The sequence below is a fragment of the Bos javanicus genome, chromosome 7 (genome assembly GCF_032452875.1).
Source record: "Bos javanicus breed banteng chromosome 7, ARS-OSU_banteng_1.0, whole genome shotgun sequence".
In the NCBI taxonomy this organism is placed as follows: domain Eukaryota; kingdom Metazoa; phylum Chordata; class Mammalia; order Artiodactyla; family Bovidae; genus Bos; species Bos javanicus.
The window spans coordinates 51,195,051-51,218,455 of NC_083874.1; the positions used below are offsets into that span (position 1 = coordinate 51,195,051).

General features: G+C 33.1%; 1 protein-coding gene across 5 annotated transcripts in view; it reads left to right on the forward strand.

Moving 5' to 3' along the window:
• Window positions 1-23,405, forward strand: part of ANKHD1 (ankyrin repeat and KH domain containing 1) — a 104,733-nt gene that overhangs the window by 61,668 nt on the left and 19,660 nt on the right. For all 5 annotated transcript variants that reach the window (XM_061423669.1, XM_061423668.1, XM_061423665.1 and 2 more), the window contains 11 exons: window positions 2,560-2,647; window positions 4,079-4,206; window positions 4,391-4,534; window positions 5,855-5,957; window positions 13,330-14,088; window positions 19,921-20,066; window positions 20,236-20,347; window positions 20,810-20,955; window positions 21,408-21,550; window positions 21,985-22,198; window positions 23,031-23,206. In XM_061423669.1, coding sequence (XP_061279653.1) covers window positions 2,560-2,647; window positions 4,079-4,206; window positions 4,391-4,534; window positions 5,855-5,957; window positions 13,330-14,088; window positions 19,921-20,066; window positions 20,236-20,347; window positions 20,810-20,955; window positions 21,408-21,550; window positions 21,985-22,198; window positions 23,031-23,206 — 2,159 coding nt within the window. The remainder of the gene's footprint in view (window positions 1-2,559; window positions 2,648-4,078; window positions 4,207-4,390; window positions 4,535-5,854; window positions 5,958-13,329; window positions 14,089-19,920; window positions 20,067-20,235; window positions 20,348-20,809; window positions 20,956-21,407; window positions 21,551-21,984; window positions 22,199-23,030; window positions 23,207-23,405) is intronic.

Consider the following 23,405-nt stretch of genomic DNA (forward strand, 5'->3'; position numbering starts at 1 on the left):
ATTAATTTTGTATATGCAGGGGAAAATCGTGATTTCTTTTCTAAAATTTTATTGATACTGAACAAATATTGGCTGAAATAATAAACCCAACATTCGTAAGTGAATAGTAGTACTATTCATTAAGTAGCCAGCAGACCTTCTAACAACATGGGGGTTAGGGATGCCCACCTGTGTAGTGGAAAATTTGCATGTAACTTTACCCATGTAATTCTGGTTTCTGCATCCCTGTGATCAACCAACCACAGATCATGTAATGTAGTACTTAGTTATCAACATATAAATGGACCCACACAGTTCGAGCCCCATGTTATTCAAGGGTCAACTGTATAAACAAATTTGATTTCTATCCTAAAAGAAAGATTTAGTGATCAGATATTTTGGGTCAAGTGATATAGGTTGTGGGATATACATTTTTAATTTTAGGACAAGAAGTGTAAATCCATTATAAAGTTGCAGCATTGTCTTATCAGCTGTTTCCTCAAACATAATTGTTCAAAACCAAAGGAATGGATGTATATTTATAGGGAGGAAAATAAAATAGGCAGCTTTTAACACCTTTTATTTCCAAAATTTTATTAATATGTTGAATTTTGAAATTTCAAAATTGAGGTGAGGCTCTTTGATTTCTTATTTTTAACAGCTATGGGAATATTTTAAATATACAGAATTAACAGTTAATTAAAAGTTTATTCTAAACAGGGCTTTCAAAATCTTTTGTCTTTGCCACTATTCATGGGATCTGGTTGCTTTGATGGATGTCACTGCCAGGCTTAAGAAATGAGAAAGCATCCCCCCAAAAAAGGAAAAACGACATTAGTGTTGCCCACCCATGATCTAATAAAATGTATTATCTGATGCAGATAATCAATTTCTTAATCTAATTTTAGCTACTACTTTTAATTTATTGTTAACTTCTCTTTCTCTTATTTACCTAGTAGAAAATTTAAACTTCAAGCTTCATTTCTGTGAGAGGGAAGATTTGAGAGGTCAGTTATGCTTAGGTACCTTCTTGGTAAACAGTATTCAAGTACTTAATCATTTTAGATATTAGGTATATAATAGTAAGCAGAAATGGACATGATTGCTGTTCTTATGAAGCTTGCATTTTAGTGGTGGACATGTAACCCTAAATAGTTACACAAACTAATATGTGTTTGAAACTTAAAAAGGAGCAATTCGTAGAACTCTTTATAAGTTGATATTAGGAAAATTGATCTAGTTAAGAAGGTTCAGGATGATCTTCCTTGAGGACACAACACTTGAAACAATCAAGGATGAAAAGGAGCTAACAAGTGTTATAGGGAAGAGATAGCAGCTTAAGGAAAAGGGCCCTGAGACAGAAGGTAAATAGCAGTTGCTAAAGGGAGCACTTTCTTTCCAGTGTTTAGCTGATAGAATTCCAGTGTATAGTGTATTGACATGACTTTCTATGTCTTTCTGAGTAAGCTCTTCATGATGTGTATTCTGTTTTGTTTGAAGTTAATGGCCGGAATATTACATTTATCTACACTTGAATTTTCAAGTTCAAAATCCATTCTAAAACCACATTATTTTGGCATTGTCTATAGTTATGCATTCTTCATGTGTGTGTGTGTGTTAGTCACTCAGTCATGTCCAACTCTTTGCGACACCATGGACTGCAGCCGTCCAGGCTCCTCTGTCCATGGGCCCTTAGAGTTAATAAAGAATGGTTGGAAGCTATTTTATCATTCATTCTTCTTGCTGGTAAACTTCCTAGGAAGAACACAATCTTTCTGCTATTATAAGACTGCTTCTTTTGCCTTTGGCTGTTCAAGCATTTAATTTTACTCTAAAAAAATCTGCTCATTTGTGTTTTTCTTTTTCCTTTTCCCTTTACTCCTGAAATACCACAATGTTTGACTGGTTTCTCATCTTTGATACAACTCTTACTGGCTTCTGATATGATGTGATCCTCATAATCACCTCATAAAATTAAGGTTCCTTTTTCAGAGTTCAGATGAATAATTAGGGAAACTTAGTATTAGGGGGAAAAAAAATGCAGTTATTTCTTTTTGGGAATCAAACTAAACATAAGTCTAATTTTTAATGGTTACTGTTTGGTGTGCAAAACTGAACTTGCTGTTAGAAAGTTACACTAACTAGTGTGGACTGAAATTAATCCTGTATTTTCCAGGATTTGAGGTAGGTAACAGCAATGGTACCCCACTCCAGTACTGTTGCCTGGAAAATCCCATGGACGGAGGAGCCTGGTAGGCTGCAGTCCGTGGGGTCGCTAAGAGTCGGACACAACTGAGCGACTTCACTTTCACTTTCCACTTTCATGCACTGGAGAAGGAAATGGCAACCCACTCCAGTGTTCTTGCCTGGAGAATCCCATGGATGGAGAAGCCTGGTAGGCTGCAGTCCATGGGGTCGAACAGAGTCGGACACGACTGAAGCGACTTAGCAGCAGCAGCAGCATAAGTGATTGCATTGACTGAGTATTAAATCTTCATTATTTCTTATGTCATTGCTACTAAGTATTTAAGATGGATGGTTAATGAATTGGCACTAACGGATTATTTTATGTCTCTTTAGGAGCATGAATCTGAAGGTGGAAGAACACCTTTAATGAAAGCTGCAAGAGCTGGTCATTTGTGTACTGTGCAGTTTCTTATTAGCAAAGGTAAAGAAAGTACAAATGAGAATTTTCAAGAAGCTGCAACTTCTGTAAAAAGTTCCTAAACTGTTGTAATTTATGTTAAAGCTACTTTACCTGTAGTCTACGTATTGAATTCTAGTCTCTTATTGCTGTATATTCTTAGGAAGCAGAGTTCATAAGGTACTTTGCTGGAATCTTTATTAGTTTCAAGTTTGAATTTTCATCAACCAAACAGTATATACTTACTCCCAAAAGTTGGAAAAGTCGAATGTAAAATGTCCAGCTATGTATAGTAGATACAGTATTGTTCAGCACTTAAGGCAGTTCTGCTGGAAATAGGGAAGGATAGAGGGGAGAAAGTCTACTACCATTGTTTATGGTTTATATAGTTAAGTCAGCTGTATTAACAGCTTTAGAAATAATCTCATGTTGCTAATGTAAGGATGCTTATTGATGTACCTTGCCTTTCCCAAATGTACTTTCCCCTCCCCGCTAAATGTACTTTAATGTAAGTTAGGATTAGGTTCAGCTGGGTAGTTTTGAAAATTAAATAATTATTAGTTTCCCATAGGTTTATTTTTCTTTCATAAAATAAATCTGGTATTAAGGAAGAAGGAGGACCAAACATTGCTGTAGTCTTATCTAATTGGATCCATTGGGATTTTAAAAGGTAGTTGAACTAAAAATAAAGTCTTTTTTTCCTGGCGATCAAAATTAACTTACCAAAAAAAGAGGCTAAGAAAAGATTTTGCATTTAGACTTTCTTTAGATTATATTGTACAGAGCTATTGAACAACTTACTAAATTGCCTTTTAATATATTCAGATGATCTTATGTCTTCTCTTCATATCCAGGTCTCTAACTTTTAAAATACACAATATGAAAAATTATATTTCTCTTAAGTATTGTTTCAAAAGTTCTCTACCTTGAGACCTGGCTATACTGCCACATTTTAGAAGTAGATCAAAAATGTCTTTAAAGAGTTACATACAATGGTATTATTTGGTGCTCGTATATATGTTAAACTATATATATTTATTAATCTAGATTTTTCATCTTAGAAGTGGCATTGAATGAATGGACTGCAACAGTGTAGATGACTCTCACAAATATTATACTGAGTGAAAGAAGCCAGGCACAAAAAGAGTTCACTGTGTGATTTCATTCATATAAAGTTCAAAACCTAAAATCAGTTTGGAAGTCAGGATAGTACTTATCATTGGAGGGGTGGGTAGTGACTGAAAGCGTACACAAAGTGGGGCTTCTGGTATGTGGATAATCTGTTTCTTGATCTGGGTGCTGGTTACACAATTATGTTCACTTTGAGAAATATTTCAAACTATACGTGTATGATTTTTGTACTTTTTTATGTCTATGTTGTATTTCAGAAATGTTTCAAAAATCATATTGTCTGAGCTGGCTTTGCTAAGATTGCTTTTTTATTTTTCTTTGAAGGTGCTAATGTGAATAGGGCTACAGCCAATAATGATCATACAGTAGTGTCACTGGCATGTGCAGGAGGTCACCTGGCAGTGGTGGAGCTACTCTTGGCTCATGGGGCTGACCCTACTCATCGTCTCAAGGTATTCTACTTCAAAATAAGGAAATTATATATCATTATTAAAATATATTTCAGATATTTTAGTGCTTAATATTATTAATATTCATTACTGTTTAAGTTTTGATTTTATATGAGCTAAGAAACTAAATGTGTTTAGTAATCATTAAAAGAAACTGACAATTAATTACAATATCAATTTTTCTCAGGATGGCTCAACAATGCTCATTGAAGCTGCAAAAGGTGGTCATACTAATGTTGTTTCTTATCTTTTGGATTATCCAAACAATGTTCTGTCAGTTCCTACCACAGATGTGTCTCAGCTTACCCCACCTTCTCAAGATCAATCTCAGGTAATATAAAATAGAATTTAAACTTATAAATATTCTTCAAATTGGAAATTTTGTTTAAAATTAGTCTTAGATAAAATAGGCTTATTTCTCTTTTAAAATTTGAATAAATCTTGTCCTAAATTCTTTTGAGATTTTCTTGAAAAGTACATGGAAATTTTTTAATTGTCTTTATTTACTGAAAATAGTGTTTGGTTTAAAAAAAAAAAATGCACACTTAATACCATATAAGCATTCCAAGTTGTCCTTTTATTCAGCTAGGTCTTTAGAGTTGTTAACCAAGAGAAAGCTTTTCCCTTAGTACCTCCCAAGACTGTTAATTATCCTGGTTGTTTTTATTCAGTTGTTAAGTCATGTCCAACTCTTTGCGACCCCATGAGCTGTAGCATGCCAGACTCCTCTGTCTTCCACAAACTCCTGGAGTTTGCTCAAACTTATGTGCATTGAGTTGGTGACACTATCTAACCATCGTATCCTGGGCCACCTGCTTCTCCTTTTGCCTTCACTCTTTCCTAGCATCAGGATCTTTTCCAATGAGTTGGCTCTTCACATCAGGTGGCCAAAGTCTTTTTTGGCTTCAGCAGCAGTCCTTCCAATGAATATTCAAGGTTGATTTCCTTTAAGATTGACTGGTTTGATCTCCTTGTAGTCCAAAGGACTCTTAAGAGATATACTGGAAATACCTTTTCTAGAGATATTCTAAAGATAGCTACTCTTATCAACCAGGAAAGTGTGAGTGATATATGCACCAAATATTCATTAATTTTTAAACCTACCTAAAAATACAGAGAGTATGTAGAGAGTATAATAAGTATACAAAGTTCAGTGATGTCTTAAGTTCTTTTCTACAACGGTATCCTGAGAACTGCTAAAATACACTAATTTGGGAAATGTGTTGGATTTTTTTCTTTTGACCCTATAGAATTTGAACAAGGGTAAATTGGTCAGTTGATCATGTTACTTTTATTCCTAGCTATAATTAAAACCAGCAAGGCTGTCTCCTTAACAAGAGAGTGATATTAATTCCATTTAGCTTAAATCATGGACTATGTGTAGATTGCCTGAATTTGCCCTATCAGTATTCTCAGAAATTATTGCTTGGTAAACAATGCTGCTGCTCCTTCTTTTTCATCTTCCTTTCCCTCTTATTCTTTTAAAGAAACAAAAAAGTTAATTTGGTGGTATATGAAGAAAATCTAAAATAAGATCTCTGTTTCATTTGGTGGTATATGAAGAAAATCTAAAACAAGATCTCTGTTTCATGTATGGACCTTTGTTTTATTCTTTGGTCTGAGATCATTTTTTTCTGAGTTGATTTTTTAGGTTCCACGTGTGCCAATGCATACACTTGCCATGGTTGTACCTCCTCAGGAACCTGACAGAACTTTACAGGAGAACTCTCCTGCTGTTTTAGGAGTACAAAAAGGTTAGTTCTTGAATTATTTTCTTTAAAATGGGCATTTTTATCACCTAATGTATGAATTCATAAAGATACTTCCATGGTACACAGTTACTGTATATCTAGAATTGAGGTAGGTAATTCTGACAAATGCTAATCATCTTGTATACCATTTAAAATAGGAAAGACAGAAGTACTAGGAAAATGATTTATTAAAATGGTAACGTACTTCCAGGTGTAGTTTTCATCTGGCAATGCCAAAAATAAGCATATACCAAGTACTTCATTTTATTAAAGTAGCAAAAATGTATCAGGCATTCATTTTTCATTTCACAATGCTTTAGCTAAATAATACTATAATATGAGGAATGAAAATATGTGTTTGCTGTCAGTCAAGTCCTAGTATCATTGATGCAATTCAGTGAATGTCAATTTAAGAATTATATTTAGTTTCTTTCATGAAATCCATTTCACTGAATGGATTAACATCTGTCAGTATGTGAACATAGACAAATAACTATTAAAAAGTATATGAAAAACAGTCAAATGGAATATTGAAGAGGATACACTGTTTAAAGGACTCAAGTTTATGAGCTCTGTTTTTTTTCTGCTATATTTTCATTTGTAGATATAAAGTACCTTCACTTGATAATCATGTATGGTTGTCATATCTGAGTTCTCTGAAATAAATAGGTAGTATGTAAAGTATTAAAAACTACTACAGATAAAACCAACTTATAAGCATATTTCATCCATTATATGACAAGTTCTAGATGTTTGAAATCATAATCAAGTGTGTAAGTAGGTTTCAGTATCTTTAATACAACTTTTTTAAAAAATATAGCTTTAAGTAAAGTTGGTAAGGCGACTGTACAGCACCAAACAGAAACTTCTTTCAAATTTAATGTCAGTTTTAGTAATTTAGAGTATTGAGTGCCTTTACCAAGGATTACTTCATTTCTAAACTATTAATTTCAAAAATAACCTGCAGTCTCTCCAACTTAAGCTAATTCTAGCAGTTTTCCATTGGCTACCGAGCTATTCTAACTTCAGAAAATGAAGACTGCTATTTTTAGTCTTAAGAAATAAAAAGCAAATTAAGCATGTACTTGTTAAGAATCTGAGGATCCTAACCAGCTAATAGACTTTAGTAAAGTATTTGAACCTAAAAGCCTCAGTTTTTGTTGTTTTTTTGTTTGACTGTATCCTATAGAAGACTGTAGTAACTTTGAGTAGGGAAATTCAGTACTACGTAAGAAATAATTGAAAAAATATTTATTGACACAGAGCCACAGAATAACCAAGAAATGAGCTAGGAAGGACACAGTATGTACAGAAAGGAAGTAAGGCATTTTAAATTTAGATCTACTATGTAAGTCAACTGAAATGTTTGGGTCATGATTTCTAAGTTGATACTTAAGTGAGTAATTGTATTTTTGCTTACTGAAATATCTTCTTATACTAATATCTACTTATTTTCTTCACTTTGATGTTTTATTACTTACTGAATAGTATTAAACTGAACCTACCTTTTATGGAATCTTTCATTTTACTAAATTATTAGGGCAGGAAAAATTAACACTTGTATCTAGACACTTGGCACTTGCTGTTGCCAGATACCAAGCGGTGTTGCCAACCCCAACATTTATTTTTGCAGGATGAAGGTGTAATAATGCGTTGTGTTTGAGTGCATCATAGAATATTATATGATTATAAATTAGGAAAAATAAATTGATGATGTAAAAGTACACCTGTGTGGATAGAAAAAGCTATCTTAAATTATTAAAGATATATTATTTTCTCCTTAATTTTTCTTCCTAAAATTTCTCACTTATGTCTCTGGAGAAGTTCCTTTGAGTGTTGAATTTGCTGTTTGATCCTTTTGTTTTTGTTTTTTCTAAGTCCATAGATATATGCATTGCATATGTAGCTAGGGATGGAGAGAGGATTCTTATTCTCTAGGACTCTTTTCCTCTTAGCAATCATCTTTTCAAGTTTATAACATTTTACTCCTATCTGAAGTCTTTATGCATATTTGCATCCTTTTAAAATATATTCATGCCCATAAGTCTTACCCAGGTGTTTTTTTATATATTCTACTCAAACATTCTTCTTTCATGTGCACCATTCGTCCAGGCTCCATCCATCTTGACTATAGTCTCCTGGTTTAGGCAACTAATTTCACTTATCCATTGTTAGTTGTCAAAGATTTGAGATCCTAGCTGACATTGATAGAGGCCTCAGAAATACCTTTATAAAAAAAGAAATGAAGCTGGGTAAGAGTGATATGCTCAGTTTCATAGCATTGTTTAGCTTTATCATCTATAGTTATGAGTACACTTGGGAAAGGATATATAAGTAATATCAAACCTTTGTCTTTCCATATTTAATTTTTTAATAAATTTATTTATTTATTTTTGGCTGCACTGAGTCTTCATTGCTGCACATGGGTTTCTTTAGCTGTGGTGAATGGGGGCTACTCTAGTTGCGGCGTGCAGGGTTCTCATTGCAGTACTTTCTCTTGTGATACACAGGCTTAGTTGCCCAAATAGGAATCAACATGTTCCCTGCATTGACAGGCAAATTCTTAATCACTGGACCATCAGGGAACATTGGTTCCCAGGGACCACCACCACCCAAATTTAATTTTGTAAAGAAATTTGTTGACTGAAGCCACTTCTTGCATGTAATTTATTTGTAGTAACTGATTCTACTGAGATCCTAAATTGTGAGTCTGATGATTCTATGTAGTTGTATAGCTTAGAACTAACTAATCTATTGCAAAACATTAAAATGATATCAAGATAAAAAATACACTTCTTTTGTGTGCACCTCAGTTCCTCTTAAGGAGTCATTTCTTTTCTCTGAATTCCTGTGGTACTTTATTGGATCTTCCTTCTGTTTATGGTCACTCCTGCACCTTCACTTCCCCTTTGAACTTCAAGTATGGAAGGTTGAGTTAATCATACTTAATTCCTGGACTTTGTCATCATGGTTCCTGTCTTGTTTTACTTTATTCCTTTTTATCCCTCTCTCCACACCCATACGTCCCCTTAGGCAGTCCTTCTAATGTGTTTAATTTGTAGATTTTTTTGTTCTTACAAGTTCTTATAAAATGTTCACTTCTTTATGTATATTTTAATTTACGCAAGTGATATTATGTTGTGTATCCTGCTTGGTTTTTACTTTTTTCATATATTATTTTTTCAACATTATTTTTATTTATTTATATTTTGCTGCACTGGATCTTCTTTACAGTGTTCAGGCTTCTCATTGAGGTGGCTTCTTTTATTGAGGAGCACAGGCTCAAGGTGTGCAGACTTCAGTAGTTGCAACATGTGGGCTTGGTAGTTGTGGTGCATGGACTTAGTTGCCCCACAGCATGTGAGATCTTCCTGGACCAGGGATCGAACTCATGTCCCCTGCTGTAAGGCAGATTCTTAAACACTGGACTACCAGGGAAGCCCAACAGTTTTTAAGACCTATCCATATGTCTACCTCTAGATTGTTTCTACCTGTAGCATAGTATTTATCCTGTATATCCTGTTTTTCACTTGTCCTTTCTCTCAGTGATGGGTACCCAAATTGTGTCTCATTCCCCACCAACACAGACAATGCTATGGTGAAAATTCTGGTACAGTCCCCTTATGGATCTGTATGAGAATTTCTTTGGGATAAACTCAGGAGCAGAATTGCCTGTCATAGAAAACCATAATGTTTATCTGACAAAGTACTATGAATTCACTCTCTAGAATGCTACAGCAGTTTACACTCCCACCAGCAATTGGTAAGGTTACTATATTTTACACCCCATTGCATTTCCATACCTGCCAATGCTTCAGTTTGTACATTTTTATCTCCCCTTTTAGACTGTAAGCTCTTTGAGGGCAGGGTTTATGTTGCTCGTCTTTGTATGGTCCACTGTGGCTTGCTTGTACTAGCTGTTAAATATTTGTTGAATAAGTTAATAAATGCCAGGATAAGAATATAGATTATTCTGAAGGCAAGAGAAAATTATTAAGAATTTTTAAGCAGAGTAACATTGTGTTTAAAGAGGATGTTTAAGAACTTAAGCCGGAGTATTCTAAATTGTAGGGAAAAGATTGAAAACAAATATACATGAAAAGTAAGCATTAGGTTAACATACTGCTTTATATCCCTGAGTTGTTTATTGGAGTAGGTAACATGAAAAGTTCTCAGTTTAATAGCAAAGCATTAAAATTATATAGAAAAAGTATATGTACAGTAAATGAGGTTGAATATTCCTCTGGAAGATTTACTAATAATATTCTGTAGTAGATTTCCATTAGTAATCATGGCAGTATGGACTTACATTTGCCCAAATTTAATAATATCTTTTCACATATAACTGCTTATAGTAAAAGCAGTTGATTTAATCTATTAGCATATAACACAGATACTCTATTTTTGGACACTTGCTTAACCTTGGTGGTTGTAGGTCATTCATTATTTTCCTTTGGCCATTATTTTTCTGTTTCCCAGAGGACTAATTGTTTAGACACAAAAATGATTAATAGAATTAAACTGATTTCTGTAGTAAACCAAATATTTGACAAGTATATAATCTACCTCATTTTCTCACTTCCAATAAAAAATAAAGGCCACATTCCAAGCTCTCTCTGTATCAAAGTTTCCTATTGGAAACATTTTTAATTAACGGAGGAAAAGTGAAAGTTGAGGAAGTAGGATAGAAACCACGCCAAAGAGATAAGATGGTAACTTCACCTATGTTCCTAAATATTTATGATATCACTCAGTGCTACCAAATGAATAGATTTATTTATTTCTCTCTGACTGTACAAGATGTTTGAGGAAGAAGGAGCTCTTTTATATTCTGACATCTTACGCTGCTACTTTCCTACATACTGAAAACTTTGTTGCTAAAAGGACACTTGTTTAACATTCTCTCCTTTTCCTCCAAATTGAAGGAGTTGCTTCAGCTTCTAGGAATAATTTGTTTTTCACCAACTTGACTTATTCATGATATTATAGCTTTTATTAGTGCTTTGATATGTATCTAGGCAATCGCACACTTCTATGGTTACTGATATTCAGTCATTGGATGTTTGGGGAAGAACTGCCTTTTGTGCATTAATTTCACCATCCTCTGCTTTTCCTGCTGCCTAAATTTAGGGCTTTTCGTCTCAATTTCAGTTAAATACGTTACTCTTTTTAATCTTCTGCTCTTTGTATTTTGTTAACAAGTTAGAGCCATTTCTTTCTGTTACTATTCTCAAAATTCTTGTCTTATTTTGGATCTTACTATTTATATAAGATTTTAAATCTGAGAATGTCCAAAGTGGTCATAATTAATTACCAGTCTTAGTGTTGAACTCTTAACCTAGTTTTCTTAAATACAAATTACATAGGAACTATACAAGGGTGTTTTAAAATAATGTTGGAGGAGCTTGCGGAACTTAAGAATTTACTCTGCTGATGTCATTGAATTTGTTACACAACTGAAAATTTCCTTGCTGAGCTTGCAGATTCTGTGGCAGTTAAACTCCTTTTTCCTACCATTAATTGTCATGAGGTACTTTGAACAAGTAAAGCAAACCATGGTTTCCATATAATCTTAAGGAAATAGGTAGAAAATTATCTTACAAGCTAACAGCTTTTGCTCTTTAAGGATAAAATCTCTTCCCACCACTTTGCTCAGATAGAAATATAAAATTGAATATGGGTAATTATCATAGTGATTTTGGAACTGTGATTGTATGACCTTGTTAAAGACAGTATTTAGGGGAAAATCTGTTAGGCTTTTTATGATAACATGTTGCAGTTATTTGAGCTACCTGCAGTTTTGAGTTCTAACAAAGACGCAGTTAAATCTCTGATTGTTTTGTCCAGTAGTTTTGTCAATCTCTGGCAGTTCAGAGCAATTAAACATCTAAAGGATTATTTTTTTTTCCTTTTGGACCTAGGACTCATTTTGAATGCATTGGATGAGCTAGTTTTTAAAACTCTGAAGTTACATATGTTATTCATATATATTGACCACAATCCTTGAGAATAGACAACTATTTTTCACCTGTTTTTTTTTAACAACTTTAATATTGCTTAATTTTCATACCATAAAATTCATTTAAATGTACGATCCAATGACTTTTAGTAAAGTTACAGAATTGTGTAATCATCACCTCCATCTAGTTTTGGATCCATCACTCCAAAAAAATCTCTCATGCTTCTTTGTGATCAGCCTGCATTCTCACGACTGTAATCCAGGCAACCACTATTTTCCTTACCTGTCTCTCTAGATTTGTCTTTTCTCTATAGATCTGATATAAATGGGATTGTACAATATATGGTCTTTTGTGCCTGGACTCTTCACTTAGCATAATGTTTTCAAGGTTCATCCATGTTGTAGTATATATCAGTAGTTTGTTCCTTTTTACTGTAGAATAGCCCCAGTTCTTCCTAAATAAGATTAAACCTTAAACTGGCCTCAAAGTGGTTATTATATATTTCTTCCATTTTATGTCCATGTTAGGATTATTGATAATTATTTTGCCTTTGGGGAGTAAGTTTAAGTGTGACTGAAAACCTTCACTTAAATGTATAATTATTTCATTTTTAATGTACACTGCCAATATGAGTACTCCTGTATGGGAAGTCTGATTTTCTCCCAGGTAATGTTCATTGTTTCTCTCATAGATTTTTACGTGAAGTATTTACTTAAACTCAGAATAATTGTCCTTTGTAATATAAGTTTAATACAGTGTTCAGGTAGTGAACTTAAACACTTATGGAAGTATTTGACTTAATTAATGAACAATTTAGAAGGTTATATCTTAATTAATTTCAACCTATATTTTAAAATAATAAAAGAAACATTTTGGTAATTTGAAAAACACTTTTCCCCACTTTGATCTACAAGTTATAATTTCTTGCAGTAATCTGTATGTACACAGTTAATATTGTAAAAAGAAAAATTGGTCAGTTAAGCTAACATTTATGATACCCTCAACATTATTTTGGTTCTGCTTTAGATTTTATGTTCTTTAAAAAGTCCAATTTAATAAGCAGAATTTTGAGATTCTTTCCTCTTTGATTTTCCTTTTCTCCCTACCCCTGTCTTGTTTTCCAAAATCATCCAATCCTAAATATTGCATTTTTTAAATTTAAAAAAGTCACATTTTTTTGAATTGGCAACATCCCTGTTTGTGCTATGTAAAATCGAAGAGTCTGGTCATTAGCTACAACTGGTGTGAATCTTTGAGCGTTCGTCTGCAGCGCTAGTTATATGGGTTTGGGAGGGAGGATGTGGGGGGGGGGTGGGGGTGGGGAGAGGGTGGGGATTTTTTTTTTCTTTCTTCTTCTTTTTATTTTTATTTTTTTTTTAGCATGGCACATTTTCAAACATTTTTCATGTGCTTAGGTACATCCAAGCAGAAGTCCAGTTCCCTGCAGGTAGCAGATCAGGACGTACTGCCACCTTTTCACCCATACCAGCCTTTGGAGTGCATAGTAGAGGAGACTGAAGGAAAACTGAATGAACTGGGACAAAGAATTAGTGCTATTGAAAAAGCACAGCTTAAATCATTGGAGTTAATTCAAGGTGAACCTCTGAACAAAGATAAGATAGAAGAACTTAAAAAGAACAGAGAAGAGCAAGTCCAGAAGAAGAAGAAAATACTGAAAGAACTGCAGAAAGTGGAAAGGCAGTTGCAGATGAAAACACAGCAGCAATTTACCAAAGAATATCTGGAAACCAAAGGTCAGAAAGACACAGTATCTCTACACCAGCAGTGCTCTCATAGAGGAGTCTTCCCAGAAGGGGAAGGAGATGGTAGTCTCCCAGAGGATCACTTTTCAGAGTTACCTCAGGTTGACACAATCTTATTTAAAGATAATGATGTTGATGATGAGCAACAGTCTCCACCATCGGCAGAACAAATTGATTTTGTCCCAGTCCAGCCTTTATCATCTCCACAGTGTAACTTTTCCAGTGAATTAGGTTCTAATGGGACAAATTCTCTTGAACTTCAGAAAGTATCAGGTAATCATCAGATTATAGGACAGCCTCAGATTGCTATTACTGGACATGATCAGGGGCTGTTAGTGCAAGAACCAGATGGACTAATGGTTGCAACTCCAGCCCAGACGCTTACCGACACTCTTGATGACCTGATAGCAGGTGGGTTAAGAAATATACCTATAATAATTTCTCTTTAATTTTTGTGCTCAACTTCTTTACACAACTTTCCAAAAACACCAACTTGGTATTTTTCCTTAGAACTATGTTTATAAAATCATTTCTTGAGGTGTTTTGGAAGTGACTTTAACTAAACTCAACAGCATTAAAACACAAAAGTGTGCTTTCCCTCTTCTTTTTCATTATTTGCAAAAGCAAAGAAATAAAGTTGTCATGATCCTTTATTTTAGACCTTTGGTATCAAAATCACCCTGTCTCATGTCTTGGGTAGGAGATCTCAAAATAGAATTTCTTTGCAGGCTTTAGAGATAATCATATAAGATTAGACATTTAATTTTCCTATTGGTGATTTTCATATTTGGAAATGAGAACTCTAAATCACATTGCTTTTCTTTATGATTTTATTAGATCAATTTAAACATTCTAATTAAAAGGGATATTCAGAAAAAAACCATAAGCATTCCATATTGTTAAAATATGTGTGATTAGAAGATCTAATGTACATTAAAAGTATTGTCCATTTGATAATGATTTGGAGATTGGGCTTTTTGTAGTAACTGTCTTGATGAAAGCGCACAGACATCACACACACACTCAAACACACACAGGTAATCACCAAAGCAAAAAAGAGACCAGCCTTATAAACTTAAAGTATATGTTTCTGTTTATTGTTGTGTGGAAAATTACAACTAGATATGAAATGAGGTGCACAAGTTTACTTTCCCTTTCATTGTCCTTGCAGCAGTGGGAAAACAGTGCAATTAATCATTTACCTTCCTAAAGATGGCTGGTGAATGTATCACCTCCATGAGAGCGCAGTTCAGAAATGCAGCCAGAATGGCTGTTGACAGTGGATGAAGACCAAGAACTAAGATGTAGCTGGAGTGATATTCAAAGGCAGGCCAGTCCTCTGTCTCTTGATTGCAACATTTTTTTTTTTCTTTACTGTTGTCTGTTTCTTCTTGTCATATTCTCCTCCCCTCCTCTCATCCCAGTTATGCTTTCCCAGTTTCCTTTCTTCTTCTGTGAGCCTTTAGTCTTCCTAATCTTTACTGAATCTTTTAAATGTGGAATAAAATTACTTAATTCAGGAATTTTATTGGGCATGTGTATGACTTCCAGTGTTTATTGTAAGAGTGCCTTTGAGGCTCCTCTGATAAGTAATAGGTATCGCTGTGCAGAGGAGGAATGTCTTAGTTTTCATAAAGAAAATTAAAATGCTAGGAAATGTTTTAAGGAGTTAGATTCTTTATTCTTTAATTTTATTTTTTATATCTTCAGCCCATAGCCACTTCACTCAGATTAACTTTGTGTTATTAGCATTGCAAGTTGTTATAAATATTGAATAACTTTATAGTTCATTTATGGTTCTGATTTCTAATTTGGTTAAAGCAGATATTAGAGTGTAAAGTATGATTAGGATTAATAATAATGAAACTCATGACCTGGAAGGAACATTTTTAAGACTTAGGGTTCTATAAATATCATTATAATCTTCCTAATTAAGTACTCCATTTGCAGTTATGAAACCCATATTACTGATCAGTTTAGTTTGTTGGAACTTAGGACCTGTCCTTTTATTTTTAAAGAATGGAGAAAACATCTCTAAAGGGTACTTGTAGGTGTTAACTTTATGGTAGTATTTAAGGCTATTTCTTGTGGAGGAGGTCAAATTCTGTTTATTCCACTGAAGTATTTGTTAAATTGAAGTGACCTTTTATAAAGTTCACATGAAACTTCAAAAAATCAGTTTAGAAAACATCTTTTAATTATATTTAACATTAATCTAAATGAATAAAATTTAATTTCTTTTAGACATTAATGTCTCCTGACACAGTTGGCCCACCATACTGTACAATATTCTTTTGTTAATAAGCTTTAAAGTATAAATCTGTCAATACATTAAAAATTATATGTTGCATAGCTTGTGGGATCTTAGTTCCCTGAACAGGGATCAAACAAACCCTGGCACCCAGCAGTGAAAGTGCAGAGTCCTAACCACTGGCTTGCTAGTGAAGTGAAGTGTTAGTTGCTCAATCATGTCCAACTTGTTGCAACCCCATGGACTGTAGCCTGCCAGGCTCTTCTGTCCAGGGAATTCTCCAGGATTGCCAGGGAATTCCCTAAAAATTATCTTTATTTAAAAGCTTTTCATTTTGTTGAAGCTTATATTTTAAAATATATAACAAAAAGGGTGACTTGCCTCAAAATTTAAAATGTTATTTTATTAAGTCTGAATTTCTCTTAATTTCTTAATTGAAGGTGAAAAAAATTAAATAAGGATGAATTAGGTAAATACCTAGTTCCATGATTATACAATATGTTAATATGTCAGTAAAATTATAGGTTAGGCCAAAGATGTAATTAATTTCACCTATATCAAATCTAGTTATCATGCCTTTATATGAATCATGCCTTATTAATAAAAGAGAATACATCTTAAGATTTTACTTTAGATAATGGCAGTAAGTTTTACTCTTAGAAGGGTTTTTTTATTTTTTGTTTTTCCCAGCATGCCAGGCATGTGGGACCTTAGTTCCCTGACCAGGGATTGAACCCTCACCCCCAGCATTGGAAGGCAGAGTCTTAATTAACCACCGGACCACTGGGGAAGTCCCAGGATTTTTTTTTTTTTTTTAACTGCTGTTCTATCTCAAAATATTTGTCATGAAAGCTAGTTAGTTAGATACATAATTTATTAATGTCATAACTTCACTAGTTGACTGACAGCAGTTTAGTATATAGTCTTAGATGTATCATACTTGATATAGTCCCAACCAGAATATATGTTTACTCTCAGATTGGAAACATGGTTCTTCAGGTCCATTTCTTCCGAAAATAAGTGCTGGGCTTTCGAGGTTATCATAATAGCAAGTGATTCTCAGTTCAGATGTCTAGAATAAAGGTCTAAAAATAAACAGCAATTTAAAGAAATTCAAAATAGCTTTGACCATTGAGCACTTCTAGAAACATCTAGCAAAATTTTCATTCTTAATATATAAAGTTCCTTAGTTAAAAAAAATCAACTAATACCTCTTTATTTACATTTATTGAGCACTTGCCATTTACCAAGCTCAGTGCTAAATGCTTTTATATATGTAATTTCATGAGCTATTTAGTAATACTAAAAAATAAGTCCATTTCCCATCTATTTTTCTGTTGAAAACTGAGGCTAATGGAAATTAAGTTGCTAGTTAAATGTTAAGATTCAAACTCAATTCAGCCAGGTTTAAGAACCTTAGATATAATATGCATGCATTTGATTCAACTGGAAGTTCTGAGTTTATATTTAAGATATTATTTTCTTAGAATTCTAAATTGTATCAAATAACAATTTCCCTTGTTATTTTTATGTTAAGATATGATTTGTATATAAGGTTTAACACAGTTTTGTGACTTTAGAACATTGCTAATGTTGTTGGCATCTTAATAGGCTCTCAACATGTACCAATTCAAAAGTATCTTGCTTCAAGCAATCTGGTGATAGTCAATTTAGGTTTTAGAATGAAGTAATTGGAAAATTATCTTTGAGGGAATTTACAATAAAATATCTTTAAGTAATCATTTCTTCTAGTAGATGTTAATATTTTATTTATAGATTGTTATTTATATGGAAATATTTAATATGGTTACTGTTACCTAAATTGGATTACAGTGATTTAATGTCTTAAGACCTTGCAATATTACTGTCTTCCATATTGCCTACAAAACTGTCTTAAATTTTATAAAGAAGTAAGTAAAGTATCACCCCATTTTAGGATAGTACATAAATTTAATTTGAATTATGTAGTGACTTTCATGATAATGATCTGTTTTGGTCATTTTCAGAGGCATTTTGTTCAGACGTAGGAAGCATTTTAGGATTTTTGAAATTGTTATAGTCCTGGTATAATTTTATCTTAATAAATCCTTTATTCCACATATACTTTTAAAATCTTTGCTATTTTCTAGTTTTATCTTTAGAACTTTTCATATGTAATTTATCCTTTTAATGTCACTTCTGTGGAATGTTTCTGATTGTCATTATTATAAGGAGGAAAAAAATGTTCCTAGGGTACTGCTGTACCAAAATGTACAATCAACATAGCAACACTTTTTTGATAATAGAGCTGTTAAATGTACAAAAGTATTTTTTAAAAACCAACTCTGTAAAAAAAAGTCTTTTATACCATCACATTCTGACATAGCACTGTAGTCAACTATTTAAATTTTTTTGAATATCTGTTTTTCATAATCACAAAAAGAGATAGCATGAATAAATTTAACAACGATAGAAAAGTAATTCTTTATTAACGTGTTAATGATTATGAGACTGTTGTTAAAATCTTAATGTTACAAAGGTGCTATATATCAAAGTTTAGTGTCTTGTTTCTGGAACTTTTTTCCAATCTTATCAGCTGTTTTGAGGGGGGCAGCAAAATACTATGTGCTTTTAATTCATTCAGTGACAGATTTTTAAAGCTTTGTTTTCATGCACATTCTTGTAAGGCAAAACAAATGTTTATAATCATTTTTATTTATAACCATACGGCTAAATATTTGTGTATATTTATGTGGTAACAGAAGCTGCAGAAATTCATATGATCAAGATGATTTTATATATATTGGTTGGGAGGAGGGAGGGACAGCTCATGTAGAAACATCCTTAAAATTTGCTATTATTTATAAAGAAGTAGCATACTACACTTAATCTTTCATACTTGTGGTCATACGTATCCTTGATTGGGATTCAGCCATATCAAAATTATAGAGAGAAAACATTCTCCAACCATTGAAATGCTTACATTTTCCTTTATGACTTATGTGTTTTTGATTGACTTTTAGCATGGGTAAGAGGAAGTTAATTGCCATCACTGAAACTTTGTTGTCTTTTTCTATATTATTGATTATATATTTTTTCTGAGTTTTTTCTTTCTTGAGTGAATTATAATGTTTTATTTTTCAATGCAGTGATTGATAGTAACTAAAGTCCTATAAAATATCTGATAATTACATATATTGGGCACTTACCGTACCAAACACTTGTTAAATGCTTCTTTTATACATTATCTCACAGACAATTCACAATATCCCTCTGAGATGGGTCCTGTTTCCCCCTCCATGGGGCAAACTCTTGTCTTTTATGAAAGAAAAGAAATATGCAGAGCCACAAAGATAAAATTTCATTTAATTCAGTTTCAGACACTAGATTTTGAGGTCCCAAATAAAAGTTCCAGTGTTCATTTTTAAAGCGATTTGATTTCAGACACTGATTCATTTTAGCAAATTTTCAGAGTAAATATTGAATTTTAAAAATACATACTCTCTGTTATTTATGAGAGAGATACTCTGACTTGTTCTTTCCCTTCTTCTACATCTTCTATTTTTCTTCTTCTTTTTTTAAAATTTGCATTATTTTCAGGATATTTTTATCTAATTGCCTTTTATAAACTAAGATTTACAATTCTTTTTTTCAATTGGAAACTATTTTCTTCCTACTGACACTGTAAAAGGCTGCTATTTCTTCTGTATTCACTAAATGCCAGGTACCATGCTCAGTATTCTATTCCCAACAACCTTACAATGGAGGTACTATATTTATCATCCCATTTTACACATAAGGAAATTGAGGTTCTGAGAGTTTAAATTACTTGCCCAAGATCAGAAAGTCATTGGTAGAACTGGGATTCAAACATATGTCCATCTGACTCAAAAGCTTGTGATTTGACTACTACATTGTATTACTGCTATAGAATATTCTGTTTTCTGTGTTTTTTTGTATACAAATGACTTTACTTTTAAGTAGAATTCAGCAATATGAATATTGTTTTTCAGCTGTGAGTAGCAGAGTGCCCACTGGCTCAAACAGCTCTTCTCAAAACGTAGAATGTCTTACACCTGAACCCTGTTCTCAGTCTCCAAGCAATGTGGCTTCTCAGTCTATACCCCCTGTGTATCCTTCAGTTGACATTGATGCACATGTAAGTAGACTGCTTTATTTATATTTATTTTTTGCATATTCCAATTTTCTTTGGAAAGGAAAAGATTCATTGTACATTAATTGTGGAAATTAACATTATTTGCTCTTCAATCAATAACCCCACCATAAACAGAAAAAAGTTTAATTCTTTTTTTTTTTCCTTTTCCTAGACTGAGAGCAATCATGACACTGCATTAACCCTAGCTTGTGCAGGTGGCCATGAAGAACTTGTATCTGTACTCATAGCACGAGATGCTAAAATTGAACACAGAGACAAAAAAGGTAAGAAGTGTTAGAAATAAAGTCTTGAGTGTCAGAAAACAATTTCTTTTTCACTATGGGTAAGTAGTTCCTGGACTATTTAGTGGAAAGATGGGTTAGCATATTTCAATTAAGTATATCCATATTTGTTCATCTACAGAGCCAAATTATTATTCAGAAATTCAGGGAAGTACAGCAAGTTGTGTTTGCTTTTTCCTTGGTCCAAAAGTAGAGCATACAAAGGTATCAAAGTTTATTATGATTATAAGCTGGAATAGTTTTCTTTGACTTAGCATTTTCTTTTTATCAAGTATTTATGGGGTTTTGTCAGTAACAAATTAAGGTTTAAAGCAGTTTTATGTTAAATGATTTTAAGTATCTGTCCTAAAGATTTCTTCCTCCTAAAACAATAGAGAATTAAAAAACAGTGGCTTAATAAGTAAAAAACACAAATTTGACTGAGATTTTTATTTTCTGATTTAGGTTTCACACCACTGATCCTGGCAGCAACAGCAGGACATGTTGGAGTTGTTGAAATCCTTTTGGATAAAGGTGGAGACATAGAAGCACAATCTGAACGAACTAAGGATACTCCTCTTTCATTAGCATGTTCTGGTGGACGTCAGGAAGTATGCTGATGTTTATTTTCACTTTGTAAACATTTTATTTGTATTTTAAATATGCATGTGCTTAGTAGTTTAGCTACATGAATAAAACTTGCATGCGTTTTGAGATATTCTTTATATTAAATTTAGTGAGAATAGTAAATGTCCTTTTAAAGAATCTATTCTGAATGGAGCAAAATCGTAACACATGAAATGCAAATTTGTCACTTAATAATTGAGGAAGTGAAAGAGTAACAACTTGTTATTTCAATATAATTAGGATTTCATAGGTCTGAATTCCTTGATATAAAATTGAATTCATTTATCTAGTACTGGTATTTGAATATTTACTATCTGATTAAAATGTTAGATATTTAGAGAACTTAAAGAAGCACAAAGATTTCTTTGTGCTTCATTCATTATAAGATGAACCCTTGGTGTAAACTAGATTTCTCTGTTCCTATTTTACTTTGTAGGTGGTAGACTTGCTGTTGGCTCGGGGTGCAAATAAAGAACATAGGAACGTGTCTGATTATACACCGCTGAGTCTAGCTGCATCTGGAGGATATGTTAATATCATTAAGATTCTGCTTAATGCTGGGGCAGAAATTAATTCAAGGTATCTATCACCTGTTCATTTTATTATTCATGATTAATAAATTATGACCTTAGAGTTAAGTGTTTTCCCCTAAATATTTAGACAGATGCCATTTTTAAGCAAGATAATACTAAAATTGCAAGGCCAACAATTATTCCTGTAGTAATCAGAGCTTATTTCAGCTAACATGGCTGTTTTCAAAGAGGTTTCATTTCAGAAAACTGTTATATATAGTTAGAAATTTATAGCCTCTGAATAGGGGTTGTGTTTTTAATTGTGAGATTTTCCTAATTATGAGATTTTCTAATTTTGAGACTAAACAAATAAAATCTATTCTTTGGTGTTAGAAAGCTTTCTTTTCACTGAAACTTTTACATTTTTTATGTTCTCTCTGCTTTTAAAAAAACAACAGGCAACATATTATTTTAATTTTCTGAGCACATTTCCCCCCTTAGGACTGGGAGTAAACTAGGTATTTCTCCCCTGATGTTGGCTGCAATGAATGGACATGTTCCTGCAGTGAAACTGCTGCTTGATATGGGTTCAGATATTAATGCCCAAATAGAGACCAATCGGAACACAGCTCTCACCTTGGCCTGTTTCCAAGGCCGAGCGGAAGTAGTGAGCTTGCTTCTGGACCGAAAAGCCAATGTTGAACATAGGGCAAAGGTAAGCATTTTATAACTTGTCAACTACTTCAGACATATTTCTAATAGAAAGAGCATAATATAACATAGCATAGCACACTCAAATTGAATGTGCTATTTTAAATTTTTCTAAGTTAAAATTAGGAAATTCCTGCCCCAGTGCAGGATTGTAGAATAGTGCTATCCAGTGGTCGTTGACACACTGTCACCATTCCTAACTTTATTAAGGACAGCTAAGATCTCCTTTAATGAGACAGGTGCTTTACCATTGGTAAAAATCTCAGTCAAAAATTACTTTATAAATTACAAAACTGAGGGAACTAAAATTGAGGCAACTATAATCTGCTTGTAACAGATTATGACAATTTAATGACAGTTTAGCATTTAGAAAGTAGGAGTTAGTATGTCAGTGTTTATAATTTCTCTTCTTAGCACTATTAGGTACTTAGACCCCCTGAAACATGTAGCTTATGTATAATTCTTTATAACCAGACAATGGTCAATTTAGTAGTCATTCCAAATTGAAAATGTCTGAATGAAAGTCTCTTATTTTTTCCCCTGATTATCACTTTTTTATTTCTTAAAAGAGACAGTTACTGTCTCATGTAGATTTATAATAACAGAGATGTTATGAACTGTTTTTTATTACCATAAGGTAGTATAAGTTAATTTAGTCTAGCATGTCTTAACAGAATCTAACAATTTTCACTTGCTACTTTAGTAAAGCTTAAGAGTGAATTTTGCTTAGCTCTCTTGGGAGAGAAAATAAGAAATAGAATCCACTTATAAGTCATTGTTTCAGTCCTTTAAAGAAATCAATGTAATTTACCCACATAATTTTTTGGTTTAAACAGACTGGTCTTACCCCCTTGATGGAAGCTGCTTCTGGGGGATATGCAGAGGTTGGAAGAGTTCTCCTAGATAAAGGAGCAGATGTCAATGCCCCCCCTGTGCCTTCCTCAAGAGACACTGCTTTAACAATAGCAGCGGACAAAGGTCACTACAAATTTTGTGAGCTCTTGATTAATAGGTAGGTAAATTTTATATTTGTAAAAATTTCCTATGATCCCTTTCACTTTTCAGAGCCTTTACAGTTAATAAAATTGTTTTACTTTATTTGACATTTAAAAGAACAGAGTATTTGCTGCTTTATAAAAGAGAAAAGATAAATTAGAGAAAAAAAGGAAAAGTTAGCCACTTCTCATAGGAAGCAAGCTATACTAACATTC